We start from the raw sequence: 22,958 nt of genomic DNA, 5'->3' as shown, positions 1-22,958 counted from the left end.
CCGATGTGTCAAAATGAGTTGGTGATGGACTCATCTGGACTTAGCATAATTGTGACCCATGAATTTGTCACATGTGGCTCATGCTTCATATAGCCGGAACACAAAGGCAGACACTCAAAGGCAGTGAAAGGGCATGTGATCTGCTGCTCCCCTTGATATTCTAATGAGTCTTCTTGGTCTGCTAATGTGCTCATAAGTATTCATTGCCGAAGGGTAGACCTCAAAGCATGGGCAGCAAGTGGGCAAATGGTTCAATACTGAAACATACTGACGATCAATCAAAAAGCAGAATATTCATAAACATCCCTTAGTGACTCACGCTATCCTCGCGCTTCCCCCAAACCTAAAAATCTGTATTGGAAGTGTCCCAGGCTTCATAATAGCTGTTTGTTTTCTGTTACAGGCCATTTTGGTTTTTGACACCACCCAGTTGTTTTGGGGTTTTTTCTGTTTCATTTAGTTATATCCATCCAGCCCTTCTTCCTTGTATTCAGAATTCTTGTTGCATAATGTTAAAAACACAATTACTGAGAAACTGGATTAAATTCCCTTAACATCTTTTTTTTTTTTTTTTATTTCTCCATAAAATAAACTATTGCAACACAGATGTGATGCTATTTATAACTGGGACATGTAGAAATGATGCTTGAAATGAGAGGCTTAAATCAAGTCATGCACAGGGAGAACATGCAAACTCAATATAGAAAGCTTCCCTGCTGGAATCAAACAGAAAAGCCACAAAATAAACCATGCAGTCCCATTTATTATCCCATTATTTCTTCATACACTGATGGATCATTCACTATAAATAAATACACCCACAAGACATTTGTAGGAATACTGTGCTAATATCGAGTTGAGCCCTTTGTTTGTCTTCAGGATTTAATCCTCCTTAACATAGATTCAGAAAGGTGCTGGAAAAATTCCTCTGTGATTTTGGTCCAGATAGACCTGATAGGATCAAACAGTTGCTGCACATTTGTCGGTTGCACATCCATTACACCATTTCCCAAAGGTGCCCTGTTGGAGTGAGATCTGGTGACTGTGGAAACTATTGGAGTACAGTGAACTCATTAACGAGAAACCAGTTTGAAATGATTTGAGCTTTGTTACATGGCACGTTATCCTGCAGGAAGTGTCCACCTGAAGATTGTTCACTGTGGTCATGGACATGGTCAACAACAATATTCAACCAGGCTGCGATGTTTAAACAACACTCAAATGGATCCTCCGGGCCCCGAAATGTGACAAGAGAATAGCCTCAACACCATAGCACCATCAGCAGTGACCTGAACTGTTAATACAAGACAGGCGAGATTCAGACTCTTCTATTGAATTTTGAAGAACCAGTAGAAACTGTAGCGTTAATATCCTGTTCTAAGCTGAAAGCAGTGGTACTTCTATTGCTGAAGCTGATCAGCTTCAAGGCCTAATGTGATTTTCTTTTTATCATCTTTAACCAGTCTGGTGATTCTCCTCTGACCTTCAGCATCAATAATGACCATTGACCCAGCGAACTGCTGCTCACTGGATATGTTCTCTTTTTTGGATTACTTTCTACAAAACAAAGGTTAGTTTTAAGTTGTGCATGAAAATCGCAGTGAATCATAATTTTCTTGAATATCCAGACTGGCCTGTCTGGCACCAACAATCATAGAGTTTTCAGAGTCACTTAAATCATCATTCAAATCACTTCCCCCAAAGCTGGGTTTGAACTTCAGAAGCTCATCTTAATCATGGTGCTGCTTCCATGAAACTGAATGATTAGCTTTTTGCATTAGGCAGTAATTGACCAGGTGTACCTACTGAAGCGGCTGGTGGGTGTACAAAGAGTATTGTCCTCCGTGGCCCAAAATGTTTAAGCATGCAGTCACAGTTAGCTATTCAAAGGTTTTTAAAGCATTAGCCAAAGGCAAAAGCAGAACCAATTCTAAAAAGTAAGGACAGACTCTGAGCTGTCACGTGTGATTTATTAGTAATTCTGTCTGCTGGCAGTTTAGCTTCTAACGAGAAAAGAATATTCTGAGAAGAATAATTATTGCTTTGCTTATCTGTAGCCGTCTTTACAGCTGCCTCTGGTAATAACCACAGCATTAATATCCAGACTAATAATATGTAAGCTTTTGTTCAAATCCTTTTGTTTCAAGGCTGATGCAAGGAAGAGTTGTCCTTCTGTTCTGAAGTAGCAAAAAAGGCAAAATCCTAGTCGGAGCGCTTATTACATATTTCATTGTAAGAGTTGAACTATTTTAATCTTGCAGGGAGGTACCAGCTTGTCACAAATGTATTTCCACATTACAGCTTGTAAATTTAGCACTATTTCAAGTACAAAAAACTTTGGATTTACTTTGCAGGGTGTTCATTTCATCTACACAGCACAAAACCTGGAATGTGGATATACACCTAAAACTCTTACTCTTTTAATGACAGTCACGCTGTGCCAGCGCCCTGTGTAAAAGACAAGTGTTAGAAAAGAGGCAGATTGATACGTTTGAGTGGGAGAGGTTAGGTTCCCTGCAGGGGAATGATTACAGTGAAGAGGAGGGAAGATGTGATACTTTTTTTTTTTTTTTTTTTTTGCAAATAGAGGACTGGGAAAAACTCTGCAGGCATTGCAGGAGTGGGAAGGTCATTTTAGGGAGTGTGATGTTGTGGGTTTTTCCTTTCCACCAGACTTCACTGTGATCTGTGGAATGACATATGGCATGACAGATGCACATGAAGAGCATAACAGCATTTGGCTGCGGTCTGGTAGAGGTCGGGTGAGCAGAGTTTGTGAGGTGGATATGTGAACCGCAGCAGTGGTACTGGACAGGATATTGGTCTCATACTCATTGGCGATACCTACGTATGCGACAAACACATTCTTAGAGAATTCAAACTATTGCCATCATTGTATTTTTTTTCCCTCATGATGTCACCAATATGTTTTTAAAGTCCAATCCTTTACTGACTACTTGCAAAGGATGATTACCAAGTCAAACAGCACCATGCTCAATTCGACCTTCCTGAATCATGAGGCCTTACATTTGACAAAAATTGTACTTTGCAATTTCAGATCTTGCCAAGAGAATTTCTGGGAAGTCGTAAGCAAAGAACAGATTCACTGCAGTGCAGAATGACTCATACAATTTATATAGCACTTTGTGGATAATAGATGAGAAATAGCAAACTACAAAGCACTCACTTGGATAAAATGTACCCTGCAGTTAGTGGTGATGGAGCCATTAAATGACTTATTAAATTCTCTCAAGAGTCCTAGTTTGTGTAAAGCAATACTTCTGAGTTGAGCTGACATGAAAAAGGAAGGCATGATTCTTTAATAAGTTGAAAAATGAGGCTGTGAGACTGTGAGAATAACAGGTGGAAAACAAAAAAACTAAGAGAAGTAAATATATTTGTTTATGCAAGGACGAGCTTCAATGTATATGGGCAGGCACCGCTGACATTTATCTGTGTGGATAATCCAAAGGCAAAATGCCCCACTATTACTGAGTTTAGACAAATAGTTATTGCTGTAAATATATAGCATACAGCATAACACAGTACCAAAGCAGTGAATGGATAATATCAGCCAGCCATCTGAAAGCAATTCTCTTCTAGGAATGTGACATTGAACTAACCCTTCACCAAATTATGCCTGCACTTCAAAAAGCCAGTGCCAACATAATCTATAATTCAACAACAGTGAATTGCTCCAATATATACACACGTATACACATACAAGAGCAGCCACCAAAGTGTGTTTGCACACAATGATGGATGAATACACATTGTCCTTTGAGGACATATAGCACAAACGCACATGCAAGCCTTTAACAATACAACCTGTACATACTGATTTACTGCAACTGGAGCAGCAAGATAAATACAAATCGGAAAAATAACGAGTGGACAAGAGCATTGGCTGAACTACTTGGGTGAAGGAAGAGATGTCTAAAAAGCATTTCGGGGTAGTTTAAATACTTGATAAGTGAGTCAAAGCCACGAGCAGAGTGATTTTTAAATCACTGCTATGGTGATAAGTTCTGTGCAGGGCTATTCATGGATGTAAGATTGTTCAGATGTGGTGTAAGTTGCCAAAGGAGAGTTGTGGTTTGGGGTGAATTTTTTACACCCTGTCAGTTATGAAAAGTTGGGAAAGTTGCATTGTATTTCTCAAACTACCCAAAAATAAAATGCATCTCAGTCAAAGATCCATGGAAATCATTGCAGTAGTGCTGTGGAATGCTAGCATTCGTATAGTGCAAAGGACTGTGATTAAAAAAGAACGGATGAGTGACACAATCTTACACTCAACATTTAAAAATTATTAATTTAAAGAGGTCTCCAAATAAAAGAGCACATGTTCAGTGCAACATAACTACCATGAAAGAGTGAGGCATGTGCGAGAGGTCATGGAGAGAGTGGAAGCACTGAGGCTTGGTACTACAGTAGTCATTAGAGTCACTTTAAGCCCTTCATCTCTTCTCCTCAGTCCCCCTCTCATCTCACTCAGACAGCACAGGCACTAATGGAGTTTGGACCAGACCTGAGGGAGAAGAGAGAAGGAAGAAGCGAGGCAAAGACAGAGGGAGAAAACAAAAAGTGTGAGTGTGGAGAGAGAGGGGCAATCATTAGAATTAGTATTGGTACTACTATTAACGTTCGCACTGGGATTTATTTTGTAAGCGTAAGAATTAGTATTCTAATAAGTTGTATTTGTTTTAGCAGAGGTTTGTCTCATTAGTGTTTGCACCTCTTTTAAAAAAAGAGACATTCCTTGGGGCAAAAGGACAGCTGTTCGTACTCAACTTGAATCAGAGGCTCATTAAAATAAGTGGAACACTTGCATTATTGCACAAGATGAAGGCATACATGTAAATTTGGAAAGAGACAGCATCTTCGGCGCGGATGGAAGGGATGCAAGCAAGTGGAAAGGTTGTGAGTGAGAACAAAAAAATAAACAGCGAGCAAAGAGAAATGACAGAAAGCAGACAGGGGAACAAGCAAAAGATAAAAGAAAGACACGGGATGTCACTGTTTAAAGACTGACTTGTGATGTTCCTTAATGAAACAAATGTCAAAACAATGGAACAGCCATTCAACATCTCATCACACACATCAGTCAAGGATCACACCTAAAAGCAAGTGTCCTTGCAGAAGAAAAGAAGGATAAATCAAATGTGTCGCCCTGCAGTAACTTTTCCAAGTAGAGCAACAGAAAGGCAGGAAGATGGAGAGCAAAAGTTTGGGAGAGGTAAAAGCATAAGAAAACTGCAGAAGTGGAAAAGGAGAAGGTGAGAAAGAGAGGAGGGAGGGAGGGAGGGTAGGTAATGTGTCCCAGGTGTCTGCTCAATCCTCAGCAGTAGTTAAGAGCAAGGCACGGCACCGCCTCAGCCATCCGTCACCATGGAGATAACAAGCTGTCAGGGCCAGAGAGGATCATGGGCCACAGAGGCCGGTCACTCTGCTTGAACACCACAGGAGCCAATCAGAGGATAAAGCAAGCGAGTGAGATAATGTGAAGGGGAGAACAGTTCGCCGGCACCTAACAACCGTGTGGGAAAATGCAGCAAAAGACGGGAAAAAAAAGAAAAAAGAACAAGACATAAGCAAAATGTTTTCTAATAAGGGATAAAGGACTGCGCACAAAGCTGCACATCGAAAGGTGACCTGATAATATTGTTTCACAAGGAAACAAAAATGTGCCCTACTGGAATTAGTAAAGTGCGTGCAAATGCAATAGTGTTTGGAATGGAGAGTAATGACGCTCAAAGTCATACATCCATCAATGCTCTGCACCTGAACAAGTCAGGCACAAATCCCAACACACTTGCTGTCTGAAATCCTGCATGCTGAAACTAATCACTTTGGCAATCTGTTTTGTAAATACAGCTTAGACATGTGTCATAAATTTAGCCATTTTTTAATTAGACCTAAAATTTACAAGTCTCAAACAAGCAACCATCAAACAACGTCTTCGTTTTAATGGGAGCAATTATGACTCAGTCATTCAGACTTAAAATATTAATTAATCTGGATTGTTTGTCCTCCACACATCTACCACAAAAACAAAACAATTCCAAACAGCTTGGATGATTCTGTATCTTGAGCTATGGGGGAAAATGGGCAAGCCACAGTTGACATGAAAGATTGCTGTCAATTTTTCTCGGTGTGACAAAATAAAGTGTGTTAGATATATCAGGTTGAAGTGAATGTAGCTAATTGCTCTATCTACGGCGTGGCGGTTTATGAGCGAGTTGATTTGCTCTCATATCTTGATCTGTAAATCTCTTCTCTAATGAGAGGTAATCTTCCCCACGTCACGATACAATGCATGTTGCACACAGATTTAGAGTCCTTTCTATTCATTTAACAGAGTTAACTTAAGAGAAGTATTCTGTTCTTAATGTAGTGCATGTGCAAAACGTGGCGCTCATTTCTCTGCATGTCAGTCTTCTGTAATGAATCCATCAAGCCGAGTCAGATCGTAAGAGGACACATGTCTGATCGGCTTTCAGTCTCAACAAGATTGAAGTGACAGGTGCAACAATCTCACTGTAACTCAGTGCACCGCAAAGACCAGATGTTCTGCTGAAAATGAGAGAGAAAGAGTCAGAATAAACATGCAAGTTAAGAGTCTTGTAAATGAGCCTGCAGGAAAGCTTTAACTCTTTTCACATTCAGTCAGGATGGATGAAACACAGATACCGTAGTCAAGTACATATGTGCAATTTTCTGTGAGGGGTGTTTTAAGGGGTGGCTAAAGTGGAAAGAGATGATGACAAGAGAGGAGACAGAGGTGCAACAGTGACATGAAAGAAAAAAATAAAAAGAGGAAAATAGACAATTGGAAGAGAAGTGGAAGAAAGGAGTAATGAGGGGGCTGAGAAGAGACAAAACAGTCTAGAAACTAAACTTTACAATTAAAAAAAAGACAAATCTGTCTCCTAATCACCGACTATTAGTTTCACCAAATTTAGAAAATGAGTCGAGATTAATAAAAAGACTTAAAGAACAATGAGGAGAAATGGCTCTGTGTTGCGTGTATGTATGGAGTGAGAAAACAATAGAGAGAGGGAGAAGAAGTGTGTGGGGTGCAATATAGAGAGGTGCTCCAGGTGCTCTGCTGCAGGCAAGCGTGGGAGCGCTTCATTGCATTTGTGTGTGTGTGAGAGAGAGCGAGAGAGCGAGAGAGGGAGAGAGAGAGAGAGAGAGAGAGAGAGAGAGAGAGAGAGAGAGAGAGACTGTGCTGTGTGTGTGTCACTGAAGGCCTTTCACAGCTACTGAGTGGTGGACAGAATTATTGATCTGCAAAGAGATGGTGAAACAACCACTTATTGGCCCATTTCACACACATCTAGAAGGAATTTACTTAAGACACGCTGCAGTGACTGCAAGCCAAGCCGAGCATTATCTGATGACAACCTAATGAGGCTTATCTTGAAATAACAAGACAGTAGCATTATTTCTAGTCTTGAAATGAATGTAACTGTCCCGTGCACATGTTTGGTCAGCACATAAGCATCCCAACATATCTATATATACAGCACTGTCGACTTCAAAAAGATCAATACACGCTCACACACACACACACACACACACACGGGTGGAGATCGTTCCAGCGCACCAAACTCCAGTGGCAAGTCACACTCAAAAACACACACACACACTTCTGGTCCTACACACTTGTGTATAAAAGCACAAAGATTGAGAATATATTGGATCCCACACACAGCAAAAAGCAATGCAGTGTGTGTGTGTGTGTGTGTGTGTGTGTGTGTGTGTGTGTGTGTGTGTGTGTGTGTGTGTGTGTGTGTGTGTGTGTGTGTGTGTGTGTTGTTTGCTCTGGCATGTTTGTACCCCGTGGCATGGGGCCAAACTGAGAGAAGCAGAGCTGAGCCATTAGCAAGCAGTGCAAAATCCTTGTGAAACCCCCTTTCCTTCAAAAATGAAAGATGGAGTCCGAAAGGCCAACAGAAAGTCTTGCTGTCCAGTTTTGTCTGTCTGACTTCCCACTCTCTCCTTCTGTCTTGCCGATGTTCTGCCCGCCTGTCTATCTGCACTACTGCTGTATCATTACATTACTGGAGTTGTTTCCTCTTGATGGGCCATATTAGTTATAAAATCAACAGCATCCATAGCCATCATTTACCATCTTCTGGGATCTGTTCTGCAATTCACATCTCCAAAAGCCTAAAAAGTCCTAATGAAGTCAACTAATGGAGGAAACAGCTTTTAAAACATTTTGAAAAATGCAAATGAACTTATGAACGGAAATGCTGAAAGAAAAAATTACAGCCTCTGCCAAAGCAAAGATGTTCATCCACAAATCAAACAGTTACAGGAGACAGAGTGATCCATCCAACAAGACCTTCCTGCCAACTTTAAGGACCTAAAGTCATTAGGAGAAATGGTCTGTCTGGCAGCACACACTTCGGATAAACAGCACATCAAATAATACAGTTTGTGTTTTTTCTCTTGTTATTGCTGTTATGTTTTGCCATATATTCCGTTTGATAAATCCCCTATAGACCGTTGCAATCCACCAACAGCACACATCTTCAAGAAAGCTGGAGTTTACACTGCTTAGGAGTTCACATAGGTTGGTGGAATTTTATATTTCATTGCACCATATGCAATAGTCTATGTGCAAATTATATGCTGTGTCAGCAAAGCAATTGCAATGTCACAGATAGACTTGTGAGTTTGAGCTCTGGTGTTTTAATTGTGCCGGTCTGACGAAACATGAATAGCAGCACAGATGAAGGAGCTCATCACCATGAGACATTCAGGTGGCTATGCAGTGCTGCTCTCAAAACAGACAGCAAAACAGTCAATATGAAACATGTAACGGAAAATAGGAGTTGCAGGTTTAATGTCAGCACAATATTAAATATATATTTTGCCACAGCTGAACTGTCTAAAACAGAAGATGTAGTGAGAAAATGATTTAAACATTATGAAAATTAATTTAATGATCAGTAAGATTTGAAAATAGGGCTACAATTCTGTTGCTGTAATTCAATTTTCTATACAGAAATTTCACATTTCAAATTTTAGATCTGAAATCCGAACTATATTTGTGGAATGCTATGCTGAAAACAAACTAAGGTTTCAAATCCTAACAGCAGAAGTCATAATTTAGCACACTTGTGAAAATATTTGCTTAACTCCAAAAATACTATAAATAAATACATGTATAATAAGATTTAATGCCTGATAAAACTTAAACACAGACCTTATTCAACAAGCAAAAACCTACACGAGGACTCAATCATGTGGTTTTCTAGCTATTACTTTACCCTGTATAAACAGAATGGTGAATAAAAAATGAGGTGAGAAGGTGTGTCCGTTATCAACAATAAATAATAATAAAATAAAATGTATTGCTACGAATAGTCTAACCAAGCCAACATCATTCAGACACTGCAGTTCTTCGAGCCACAGTCATATTGTACTTTAGATATACACACACAGGAGTCTTGCAGCAGTGCGGCACGAGGCCCAGTGTGTTCCCGCGAATCCCTAATGTGAAAGCATTATCCTCAATCCCACTCGCACTGTCAGTGTCGTCAGCAAGCAGACACCTGCTCATTCCGAGCACAAGCCTAAAGTATACACACGAACACACACACACACACACACACACACACACACACACACACACACACACACACACACACACACACACACACACACACACACACACACACACACACACACACACACACACGCACAAACGCACAAACGCACGCATACAAATGTGCACATTAAATTGTCCAAGCAGTGCGATGCTGATTGCTGCAGTTGTAGTTGTATAGGGGTGTCAAACACACTTACTTTGAGAAGGTTCAGGGACGACTGTACTGTGGCAGCAAATCCACAAGTTAAAGCAGTGAGAGCTGATAGTGGTTGGGTTTACGGGAGTCAAAATCAAGATGTAGAAAAAGTGGATGAAGACAACTGAATGTCCAGAAATAAAGCGTCGCAAAGATGTGAAATTTGGACTGCGGAAATGGGCGAGTGAGTTAGAGAATGCAGATTATGTGAACAATACAGGTAATAAAGCGGTGAATGAAAGGATATGGGCTGGACACCATCCGGATGCACCAGTTGCGAGGACAGGTGGTCTGCTTGAGGCAGAAGAAGACCACAGGCGCCAGCTCTGGGAAGGGCACCACCAGCGTGCTCAGGTCACTCCCAATACTGACGTCGTCACCTGGACCCACTTCCTCGATGATGTCATCAGCATGCGTCGAGCCGTATTCGTCACTCTGCCCTGGCCCCACTGAGGAGATGCTCCCCAGCGGCACAGGACACTCCTCGCTCGTCATGGCGACCCAACTGTGTTCTGAAACACAAGGGAGGGAAATGACTTTAAATAACACAGCAACATTTTTTATTTTGTTTGAATCGACAGAAACAGGTATTTGTTTTTGCGGCACACAAATTGCAATTGAATTATTGATTTCAGTGATGTTTATTTAATGAACAGGTGACGCAGTAATTTCCTCATGCCTCTAAATCACCCACATCAAAACATCAGATATTTAATGATTGTTTTAAGCCCCACAAGGCCCATTAGTCCAACTGTCTGCCTGCCCAGTAAAAGCGACACTCATCGTAAACTCACTTGTCTGCGTAACAGAATGCATTGCTTACTGATAACAATCGCCTCTCGCAAACAAACACACACATGGAGGGGTACGACGGCGAAGAGGAAATCAATGTCAACAGTCATTGCGCATTCATTGACGATTCATTTAGCCCCATCGCAGTGTCGTGCGAAAGGAAATGGCTTTCCATCTCCTACCACATTACCTCATGGATGGATTCACATTCATCTGTGAATATAATACACACAAACAAGTACACACATCTCTCAAGTCTACCTGTATGTTTTTCACACTTGGAAAAACAGAACTCAAGACTGCGTATCTTTTGGCTTTGAGAGCGTTCACACATTTAAAGGAGCCAAACGCTGCTGCGTTTCGGTCCATGAGCTGCTGCTGCCAAGAAGGTCTACATGTTCGAGTAAAGATTCAAAGGCAAGAAAACAAATGCGAGGAAAAAGTAAAAAAAAAAAAAGAGGCTAAGAAAGAAAGACTGACAGAAACTTTGTTGTTTTGTTGTTCTCTGTGAGTGTCACCAGTGAGCCAGCTACAAGGTTGGCCAGTAGCAGTGGGGGCCTGACTTGGTTAGTCTTCTTGCTTTTAACTGGCAGCCAAAGAAGGCATGAAGGCAAGGCGCCAAGTGCTCGCTGGACATGTGCATAAGTAGACATATGCAGTCTTACACAGACACACTCTCTCAATCTCTCTCCCTCACAAGCACACACACGGACAAGACAATATTGCATAAAGCAAATACTAAGCTGGAGGTGTAACTTAGGTGTCACATTTGAGCTGGGTGCCATTGTAAACGTACAAATTCAGCATGTGACTCCAAACTAGCATGTGTTGGTGCGGTTATTATCATGTGCTCGTATACACATGACAATAAATGTGTTAGCACTAAATCTTACGACGGGATTAAGTGCCAGTAAGAGAGCGGACATTGTTTTTATAGGGTAATGATATTAAAGGCTATTCATTACAAGCTAAGAATAAAGAGCTGATTTAGTAGCCTGTATCTTTTCAATTCTCTGACGTGATGGCAAAACAGGTAGATGTACTAATAAAAAAAAAGCGGGAAATGACCCATCACACTCTGACATATGAGCACTTTAGCCTAATTATTATTGTGTAATACAACTTTCTAATCTCATTTGTATCCATGTACTATGTTAGGAGTACTCTTCATATTAATACACATTAATATTATAATAGAATCTCTATCAAAACGGGTTAGTGTTTCACCTTCTCATAACTGGCCTTTTAAATTAGCTTTACCATGGCAACAGTGGCTTCCTGGGGATGCAGGAAGTTTATTCTGACTCTGTTGTGTTTTATTTCCCCCGACAAAGCTTCTTAGGGAGACCCTGCAGCTATTACTGGCGACTACAATTAAGTAGGAGACAGCTTTGCAGAAGTGGTTGGAAGGCGTGCGCTCCTGTGTGAATATTCTGTCTGTGTGTGTCGGTGGCAAAGGCTGGTTCAAAAATGTAAACCGTCAAATTTGCTTGCATGTTGAATTTGCTTCTTCTGCAGTCTCTTTTCAAAATATCCTGCGCCGTGGGTAGGATCCAAGGATTTTTTTTTGGTTTGTTTGTTTACAGCAACGATGACTGATAAAGGTAAGAGAGAACAACCGAGACTGAAAGACGACACACAAGGCCCTCACCGACACACAGACACACAACACATTTGCACTTTTTTTTTTTAACCCCCCCCCCCCCAACGCACACACTCGCACATTAACACCCTTAATTGGGGTAGCGGATATACAGTCACCCATTTAGCTGCACTATGAGCTAAAGGCTGTGATGAGCCATGGAAAAACTTGCTTTCCCCCTCCCACACACACTCACTGCGACAGTCTGAGACAGACACAGGAAGAGGCTGCATTGGAAAACAACAGCAGAAAACATACTGGGAGGCTTGAGCAGCACATTCATCACTCTCATCATTTGACACAAGCAATTTTGATTATATATATATGAAAAAAAAAAGCTGTGAAATGATTTGTTTTCAGTCCTCACTGGGTGTGTACACAGAGATCAAATATCTGATGTTTAATACCCAGAGGATAAAAGTCGTGTTGGAAATTCTCAAAGAAATGAAAGCTCAAGATAAGAAACTGTAAGCTCAAAATACAACTTTCAAATATTCTTAAATCTGACATTAAAGGCTTGTGACCTATGCATGTTTAGAATTAGAGAATAATACATTTGTCCGAGCCCTATCTATAGGGCTGTGTAACCAAGTTCTAATGTGTGAAAACCGTAAACTAAAACAAGTGTGTGTGTGTGTGTGTGTCTTTTTTTTTTTTTTACAGATCACATGCTCAGTACCTGCGAGTTTGATATAAACGACATGGTATAAGGAATTTTTCCATACACCCATGTGCAGAATGAGCCTCATGTGCGTAGGACTCTGGATTAGAGGAGGGCTTGGGGTCATTCTTAGATCTCCCATTGATATTTTTTTTCATATAGGAGGTACCAGGTAACATAGTGTATGTCACCATACAATCCGTGTGTGATTGAACTCGTATTAGTATGTGTCCAGTGCAATTCAAACTCACTGTGGGCTGAATCAGGGCATCTCATCTGAACTGATAGCCATGCAGACACACTGTGGCACATCATCCTCAGCTTCTGCTGATGAAACTGAACTCCAGAAGTTTGAAAGATTGATTGAAAAAGTTCTAGGACAAGATTATGTTTTTGTTCTTTTTTTTTTTTTTTTCATTCTTTACCAATAAGTTAGCTGGAGTTCATTCTGTGTACAGTGTGTGTGTGTCAAGTGTTTTTGGGCAATTCTGGACAAACAGCCCGACTGTCACACTGACTTTGTGCAACACCTCGTCTTAACGTTTTTTCTCTCGCCGTGTCAGAATGTAGCAAAGGTGGCAAAATGTTATTGGTGGACGACACAAAAATACACGTACAAACACACACTGCTACCATTCATAGAAAACACCTTGTCTGATTGTGTAAACATATTTGAACATATGTGAAAAACCTGGATGGCATAAAGTTGTGCATGCCTGAGCCCAAAGAATTTGAGAACTGAGCAGTGAGAAAAAAAAAACAACACAAAAACAAAAGTCAGATCCCCAATGAGTGGCAATTTCCCAAAGGTGTGTGTGTGTGTGTGTGTGTGTGCGGTTTGTTTGTATCAGAATAGACGTAATGCACCATTGGGCCATTCAAACACAGACAGTGGGTAATGCTATTAGAATCACTTCAGGGCAAGTATCCCTTGAGAGCACAACTCAGGCTGCCATAAACAATTCACACACACACAACGACACACACACGCACACACGCACACGCACACACACACACACACCCAACCTGTCTCTTTGGTTTTATCAGGCGATGCTTCATTCAGTGACCTGAGACAAACCAGCTTTGACACCTATTGCTGAGTGATCAAAACAACACATTACTTTGTTACTCAGACTATCAATATACTCAATGAGAGACTATAATGTGTTTATACACCAGCCACTGACAGAGGAGCCAACACTGAATATGACGGCTGGCTTTTTGACAGCACTATAAAATTGCCTTCTAAAATGTGATAAATGTGGCTCTAACGTTATGGTGGAAGACCGTAATTCCCCCTCCGCTTTTCACCTTGCCGAGTAAACCTTAACATGTGTAGTTTAGAGCCACTGTCATTTTTTAATCTGTTTGCGGTGAATGCAAATTTAAGTGTGATCAAAGGCTTTTTATGGTCCATAATAGAGTGGAAGTGGCTTGCGTAAACTTCACCAAACAGTTAAGATCAATTGCTGCGTTGTCGTTGAAGGTTTTTTTTCAAATAGTTTTCTCTGGACATTTTACCAAATGGGAACTGCATTTCCACAAAGCAAACACACATACAAGTCGGATCAGATTAGTTAAAATCATCTCGTATGTTCCGATAACACGAAACACAGTAGTTAAGAAAGAAATACAGCCTTTAGAAAACATTGTTTTTAAGAGAATTTATAATGGCAACTACAGGCACATGCTAAGATGAGACTGAGGAATGCAAATGTAAAATGTGAAAAGTTTCATAGCAGGAAAGAAAAAGAAAAGGCTAAAACAAAAACAAAATCTGTTTTTGAAACAAAGATTATAGCTCACTTCATCCACAGTATCTGTGATAGAGTCGCAGGCAACGGCTTCAGCTGATCATCAACTTTTGGGTCATCATATTTTAGTAGCACTGAATGGCGTCTCTTAGCTGGTGTATTTCTGCCACAAACAAGATGATGATTAAGAAAAGATTAATTTAATAGACATGGATCCAAAGTGGGAGCTGGCAAACCGCAGCAAGACTTCCATGACTGGAGCTGAGCCCTCCAAAATCCCATTACTTTTGTGCCGTTCTTCATTGGCTTACGGTGGAATCAAGCTGAAGGAGACTTGCTGCTCTATGCTGAGCACTGCTGGTGCCACTCAGATACACAGAACAAAAACTAAATCATAAATGCCTGTGCTCAACGTCCTGCACGGCCAAAATCTTACTTGGCAAGATAACCTAATAACCTGCACTCACATTTGTAACTTTTCCAGACATATTTAAGAAAAACTATAACAACTTTATTATACAAAATATCTTGAAAGAGATGGCAAGAAAGATAGGAAATAATAATTTTGTAAAATACATTTTCTTCTGTATATGCGAGTAATCCTCTTTTTGCCATATCAAAGACACTAAAAATGCATGACACCGTTAACCTTAATACACGAGCTCTTATGTATAAGGCGCATCACCATAACCTTCCACCTCATATCCAGAAACTATTCAAACATGGGTTCAGGTTCTGGGTTTTTTGTAAAAAAAAAATATGGCAAGAACAAATAAAAAAAGTAGATGTATTTCCACAAGAGGGGTTAACCTTTGATATTTTTAAGTTATCGTCCAGGTTGTTCCAGATAGCCTCAAAATATTTAAAAGGCAATTAAAGCTCGCCAATCTTGAAAAATATCGAGCCCAGAATGGACAAGATTAAAAGCAACTGTGTTCCCTCAGAGGACAGTTTTCATTCGGGAATTTTGGAACGGCAAAGAAAATGTAAGTTTTTGTTGTTGTTTTTGGTTTCTGTCACACCAATTCCAGAAGCTTTATGTTGATTATGTACAGGGTAAGGCAATATAAGTTAAACTTCAGCCCAAACCCTTCGGTCTTCCTCCATTTGGTTTTCCTTTCTTTTTATTGTTGCATTTTCTGTTGCTGCTTTTGTATTTCATTGACCGAATAAACTATTACTACGACTATTACAATTATTGTGCATTCTGTCCATCTCCAGAGCAATACTGTAAAGCGATCAAATGTATCAGTTGCAAAAGAAATCTAAATATGGCACTAGTTTTATTAGCATTTTCAAGATGCTCTAATTTTTTGGTGTTGAAAACAGAATCAAGTACACCAACTCGGAGGAAGATCCGCATGCTTTGCCACAGCAAAATGGGACAAACACAAAAGTGTGTTAATTCAAGTCATGAGTTGTTCACGTAATGTTTTTGCACCTCTAAAAGTCACCATCATTGTTATTTTGGAGAAAATGTGGAAGTTACCAGAATGTCACTCGAAGGGTTGAAGGGCTAATTGAGTGCAGACAGTATTTCAAAACTGTGCAACAGCACTGTGGCACATTTTTACATTTGGTAAATTTAGTGCTCTTAGCCATTGCCATGTTTGGCAGCTTGAATATTTCTCCTTGAAATGAGTTAAAATACCCACCCTCGCCGCAGTAAAATGGGTTGTTAACCCGCAGCTACAGGTACACACTTGAAAGGTATTCCAGCTAGTAAGTGACAGATGGGTGTCAAACACATCTTCTGCCTCCAGCCGCATTATCCTGAGTCTGGAGAGCAGCCGGATCGGTCCAGACATTTGTTATGGATCACAGAACAGCCGAGTGGGCAGATTTACCCCCAAGGAGCCATATGCTGAATGGAAATAACACTTTAAGGGTCAATCCTGAAAATACAACCCGCTAACACAATACATTTTGACAGGTTGTCACAAGAGCGCAATTAAAGCCAATATAATGCAGGAACACTTTATTTGACATTAATGATATACAAGTCACATCATAATTGGTTGTTAAAAGGATAAATATGAAGTCAGATGTTTTTTCTTGTTAGCATTGAAATTAAAGAACTTTTTGACTGTCATATCCATCTCTTCTCTTGAATTGAGCTTGAAATCATCAGCAGCTATGAGCTCAATTTGCCTTTCTGACAGACATCCAAAACGAGATCACTTCATGTGAAATTGTGTGCAGCTGCTCTTGGCACAGAAGTTAATGTGAACTAACTTAGTTCAGTCTGATGATGAAGTGCTCCAAAGAGGTGATCATTCAAAAATGTCAAACATTTATCACAAGAAATGATTTAAACTACGTAAACCTAATGTGATCTTGGCACAGTCAAAAAGTCCAAACGCTGGAACTTAACGTTGGTAAAACACTGTTGACTTAGACGAGTGTAAGAAGGAACTGAAAGCTCGCCTGTCAAATAGTGTTTTGGTCTTCACAGCAATTAACTTTTCATTTTGAGAAAAAAGATAAAAGATTTTCTTTGATACCTCTTTAATCTGGTATCTTCCTTTTGGAATTTTAAATATCCCGTTTCCATTTGAGTATCTTAATCTGTCTTGATTCCTCCCCCTCCCCCCCTCTCTCGACTTTCTCTCATCTCCTTATCCCCCGCTGCCCCTTTGCCTTCCTCTCATTCTCCGTCTCACTTTGTTATTTTTTTCTATCCTCCACCTCTCCTTTATTTCTCACTGTCTCCCTTTCAGCAATGAAGAGGAAACTGAGCTTTGTGTCAGAAATCATCTTTACACGGTGGCTGCCAGTGGATTACACTGAAGCGGTGACCCCATGAGATTAATCTGTTTTAACAGCATTAGCTCAAATCAAGCAGGCGAGACTATCGTCCTGCATGCGCTGCTTAGATGCTGAGTGCATTGTGTCTTTAAGTCAGCATGAGTGCCTTCTTCAATAAATTCTTATCAGCAACATGAGAAGCCTTCACTGATGCTAAGACAACAATTTGTACGGCGAGGAGGCTTTCATCATTAGCATCACACAAACTCCCTGGGAAACACATTTAGAGCACAACCCTAAATATCTGTAAACTATAAGTGTAAATCTCTTGGTGGTAGGAGGACTGACAAGCTGGGTCATGAGCTAAAGCGAGGCAAGAAGAGAGTGGACGCTACAGCCTCATGGCTGGCTGCACTTGCTGAACCTAAACGTTGCCTAAAGATCACAAACATCACTTTATTAACAAAGCCTTGTATAAAAAAAAAATAGAAAACTGCCTTTAATGCACTTTCGACGTCCTCCTATGACTTTGTGCAGCAATGTGTTTTGTTTTTTGGGGGTATTTTTGCATTTGCCTGCCTTTAACTTTTCTTCAGGAGACATTTATATAATTCTTAGTTTGTCTTTAGCAAAATGTCAAGGAGCATTAGACGTAAAAAGTCGATAATGGCAGATTTACTGGAAGTTACAGTGTTTGCTCAGTTGTTTTTCTTCACTCTCATCCCGACTGAATTCAATAATACGAGACCCAGCATGAACCACCACACATATTGTTTGTTATCCATCAATGTAATCATTTCCTACACCGCTTTGTCCAAATTTGAGTTCACCATAGGAAGCTGAGCTGTTTCCCAGTTGACTTTTGACACAGTCAGGGTTCACTCTGAACACGTCACAACATGCACCTTCACACCTGTGAGCAATTTTGACTATTTGGGGGCAATTTTGTTACCTAGTGTTTGAGCTACCAATATGTTTGGAGTATGGGAGGAAACCGGAGTCCCCAGAGGAAAATTCAAGGAGAACATGCAAACTCCTCACTGAAAGGCCTCCAAAGCCCAAACTCAAACTAGATCTTCTTGCAATAAGATGAGACTTAACTGCTACTATTTGATATTCACAAAATGTTCAATTAATATAGTAACTCCAAGAGGTTTTGTCAAATGCAAATGTTATTTTGCACTCTTTGCAATCAGTCATTTCAAAAAGTGAAAAATGTGTAGATTCTAAACTAGTAGCTCTAAGCTTTCTTTAAATTAAAAGCATGCAGTTTCCCTTCTCTGCTCTACATTTCAGAAAGTGTCTTAGTGTAAATCACTGTTTACGTGAACTGACTTTCTGGGTGAGATTCAGTACATACTACTACAATCATTCAAAAGACCGCTGACTTGAAAGTTCTCCAGAAGAGCCCCATTAAAAGCCTGAACAAGGAGTGTCAGCCTCAGATCATTGCTGAAAGGGCTGCCTGTTCACAGGATCAAAGCACAGTCATGGAGTTGACTGGAAGGACAACGTGTGGTGGTAAAGGTTGCATAAGCAACAACAATAACCAAAGAACCTGGAACCTTGACAAGGCTGTTAAAGGAAACCAATTCAATCACTCAGGGAGAGTTTCATACGGAGGGGAGGGAGGCTGGAGACATCAAGCGCTATCACACACAGACGTATCCGGGAAATAGACGAAAAGTGTTGCGCTTCTGGTGTTAAGATAGCAGACCCTCACCCTGAGGAAATGCCAGAGGTTTATAACCCAGGCTAAGTAGAAAAGCTGGACCATTTTTCAGTGGTTTAAAGGTTATTTTCAAATCTGGAGTCTCAAGTTGGTTTTAAAAGGACTCCCTGCCAATTTACCTGATCAGTGGTCCTGCAGTCTGATCACCTCCAAGCAACGCTGCAATGATTCTCTAATGCATTGCGCACTATTTGTCATGCTAATCCTCATTGCTCAGTCAAGACAGACTTTAATGTCAACTGCAACTTTACTGGTTGGTCAATGGCAGTGTTTATAATTTATCAACATTTTCTGATTCCAATGATTCATAATGAGTGAAGTGGACTGCAGAGGAAATAAAGCAGAACTGACACAACATCTGATCCACACAAGAAAAACTCAATTCCTGTCACGATTGAGTATGAGGCACATTCATTATCATTTCTGATATGTGTGTGTGCATATCAGCGTAAGCGAGAAGGGATTTTTTATTTTGTTTTACACGCACATACTCCTGTCTGTTATTGACTGATTTATAACAGGTTTCCCACCATAACTCCATAGTGGTGAGGAAGGGGGAGGTCCAATAATGCCGCCACTGATTTACTATTAGAGCTCTTGCTGTCATTGGTTTTACCCTGATAAATGACATTAGTTTTCCTCTGGTGGCTTCTGGTTGAGCGACACAGAGCTCATACTTGTAGACTTGCCAAATAAAACAAACGGTCAATCTTAATCTTACAGGCTGACGCAGGAGTGTGTGTGTGTGTGTGCAAACTTGTTTTTTTCAGCTCCAAACCAGATGAAGCAGCTGTCTGCTCTTTACTGTGTACTCTGACAGTCTGACAGTGTCAATGCTACAGAAGGAAATCCGTTCACATCAGGGAGAGACTGCCGCACAGCTGCAGGTGCACATACATGCGTACAAGCCTCTTTCATGGGATTTAGCTTTTTTGCCACAGCGTCCTCTCTCCTCCTCACCTCTGCTACCCTCACATCCCCTCACATATACACTCAGACTCAGCGGCGAGTGAGTCGCAGTAATGGGGACAGTGGGTGCCATCATTGTCACAGGTGTTCCTTAATTGGCTGGAAGCACTATTATCTTCCTAATTTAAAACACAAGAGAGGCTGTGTGACTGCATTTGAGTGGGTTTTGTGATTTAGCTTTCAGCCCCCCTCAACTTAAATTTAGCTTGACTTTCTCGTTAAGCACGCGGCTGTTTGAAATCTGCAGCAGCACGATCTGCGAGGGGCTGAAAATCTATTCTGTTCTGTTTTGTTGTATTTCTATTTAAAGTTGCCTAAAAGGTTCATTGCGTTCAGACCACAGGAATGAAGTCAATTGTGTTTAATGTGGGCTTTTTATAAGAAGGAAAAACAACAAGGGGAGGAGAAATTCAGAATTTTTGAGTGAAGACAAAATGATTAGGAAGATGGAGAAGAAGTAACGACAGATTCGTTCCTCTTTTTCTCCACTGTGGGGGAAAAAAAGCGTTGAGTTGAACATCTGTCAGCACTCCTTATCTCTTCTCCTCCCATCTCTTCTCTGTCTCTTCTTCCCCTTTTAGAAATCTCTTTCCCGTGGCTTTCATGCCCTGACAGGAAACTGCCATCCAAAGTTTGAAAACTCGGGGAGAAATGGTGTGAGGTGATATGCGTGTGTGTGTGTGTGTGTGTGTGTGTGTGTGTGTGTGTGTGTGTGTGTGTGTGTGTGTGTGTGTGTGTGTGTGTGTGTGTGTGTGTGTGTGCAAGGGCACATGTCTGTGTGTGGCTTCGTGTCTGTATAGGAGAGAGAGAGAGAGAGAGAGAGAGAGAGAGAGAGAGAGAGAGAGAGAAGATACAGCCTTGTTACCAACCCTGGGGAGGCAAGCATGAGAAATGATAGCTGTCTTGATGGAGCAGGAACATGAATGCATATACATACACATGTGAACATTCAATATTCATAAAACCTTCCCTGTAACTGTATTATACAGTGCTGTTTGGGGGGAAAAAAAAGAAAATCTACTCTTGTCCTCCAAGGTACTATATACTCTGGACTACTCATCCACCCATTGATCCATCCATCAAATTCAAGGTTGGAGCCAATTCCAGGTAACTATATACATGTATGCAGCCAGAACACACCCTGGACATTTTCACACACACTCACATTCACACGTGTTTTTGGACTGTAAGAAGAAACCAACAAATACACAGGGGGTACCCACACATGCACAGAGAGAACATGCAAACTCCACACAGGAAAGAAACCCACTAGGCTCAAACCAGGGACATCCTTGCTATAACAGCTACACCGCTGTCTAAAATATCTTCTCCAAATAAATATTGAAGCTCAAGGTAAACATGATACATTTTTTCAAAGCTAACCCAGCTCCAAAAGATTTCTTCCAAATGTCACAAAAACAGGAGGATTTTTATTTATTTTTTGGAAGGGGGTGACCCCAGTTGAACCCAATTTCAATTACTACCTCCGTAGTGTATAATTTTATAATTTTAAACTAAAGGTATTCATTAAAGTGAACGTAAAGCCATTCAATTAGTTCTTTTGGTTAAACGTGTACCTCTAATTAACTTTCATTGTGAAATATCCCTTTACAATTCAGCTCTGTAAGAGAAACTATGCAATTTGTTGTGGCTCTCACCATGATAACATGTGCTCATCCCTGTTATAGAGGGGGTACATTCATTTCAAAGAAAATGTGTTCCTCCTAAAGTTAAGAGTACATTTTGTATTTCTTTTTTTGATGGAACAGAGAGGTTGATACCTTTGGAGCCACAGATCAGGTAAAGAAATCGTTCATCCAAGCATGATGCAGGCAGTGTGGATGAAGACAGATGATTTAGAAGAAGGCAAAACCGAAGAAAGGGGTGGGGAGAGATTGAATCTGACACATGCAGGGAAGCACAATTTTGTGTGCACAATGGGGGAGCCATTGGGGAAAAGGCGGAAATAAATGGAGACGAAAGGAGTGGAAAAGTAAGTTGGAGGGATTAGCAGAGAAAACATAAGGGGTGATGCAAGTGAGACAGGAGAGATGGAAAAAGATATAACCGTGGCAAAAAAGAAAAACCGTAAGCAATGGTGACAAAAAGAATTTAGGGGCTAAATGGACTCAAGAAAGACAAGAAGACGGAGACAGTTGTGTCTGTGTCTTGACGGGAAAAAAAAGAGATGATGCCTCACTGATGAAAGCAGAGTGAAGCATACTAAACTGTGTTCAAATACAGAGAAATATAATGAACATTAAAGGGAATATGTGATGATATTGAGATGAGTAATGCTGATGCACATTCAAGCGTTCACTCAAACACCAAAGCCGGAATCAATCTGGGTCCACTCTCTCTGCGCACCTCTCCTCAAACCTTAGAGCTCCAACGAAGCCAAGCAGCTTCCTAATTACCTAATTTGCATAAACATGCTAGAGAGAGAAAGAGGAGGGAAAGACTGGTGGGGAGAGGGGGGGCTAACTTTACCTGGAAAAAAAAAAAGTGGAGGGAGTAAGCTGGAGAGATGTAATTTGGATATTTGAAACGATGGAAACACAAATAAGATGATTGCTCAAAATGAGGAAGCTTTCAGAACTTGCCCACCTCCCCTTATAGTCTGATGATTTCCGATTCACTCTTCCAAATGCATGTCTCCTCTCCTCTGCTCCCTCCAGCCTCCTCTTCCTCCAATATTTGAATTGCCCACACTCCTCCTTTGTTCCCTCTTTTACTCCCCCCTTGCCACAATGTAGGAACCTTAATGCCAACAGCTATTACGTCCACTTTTGGTCCTGTCATTTCCTTCCCATCTCTCACATTCCTCCCTTCACCA

The 22,958-nt window shown here is 40.7% G+C and overlaps 1 protein-coding gene across 1 annotated transcript in view; it reads right to left on the bottom strand.

Moving 5' to 3' along the window:
* Nucleotides 1-10,319, bottom strand: part of cacna1ia (calcium voltage-gated channel subunit alpha1 Ia) — a gene marked incomplete at both ends in the record, with an annotated part of 112,972 nt that extends 102,653 nt beyond the window's left edge. Inside the window, one exon of the mRNA XM_080511989.1 lies at nucleotides 10,072-10,319. Coding sequence (XP_080368115.1) covers nucleotides 10,072-10,319 — 248 coding nt within the window. The remainder of the gene's footprint in view (nucleotides 1-10,071) is intronic.
* Nucleotides 10,320-22,958: the final 12,639 nt, after the last annotated feature.

This window comes from Blennius ocellaris (assembly GCF_963422515.1).
Source record: "Blennius ocellaris genome assembly, chromosome: 16".
Taxonomy (NCBI): domain Eukaryota; kingdom Metazoa; phylum Chordata; class Actinopteri; order Blenniiformes; family Blenniidae; genus Blennius; species Blennius ocellaris.
This window is presented reverse-complemented; position numbering and strand designations above follow the sequence as displayed.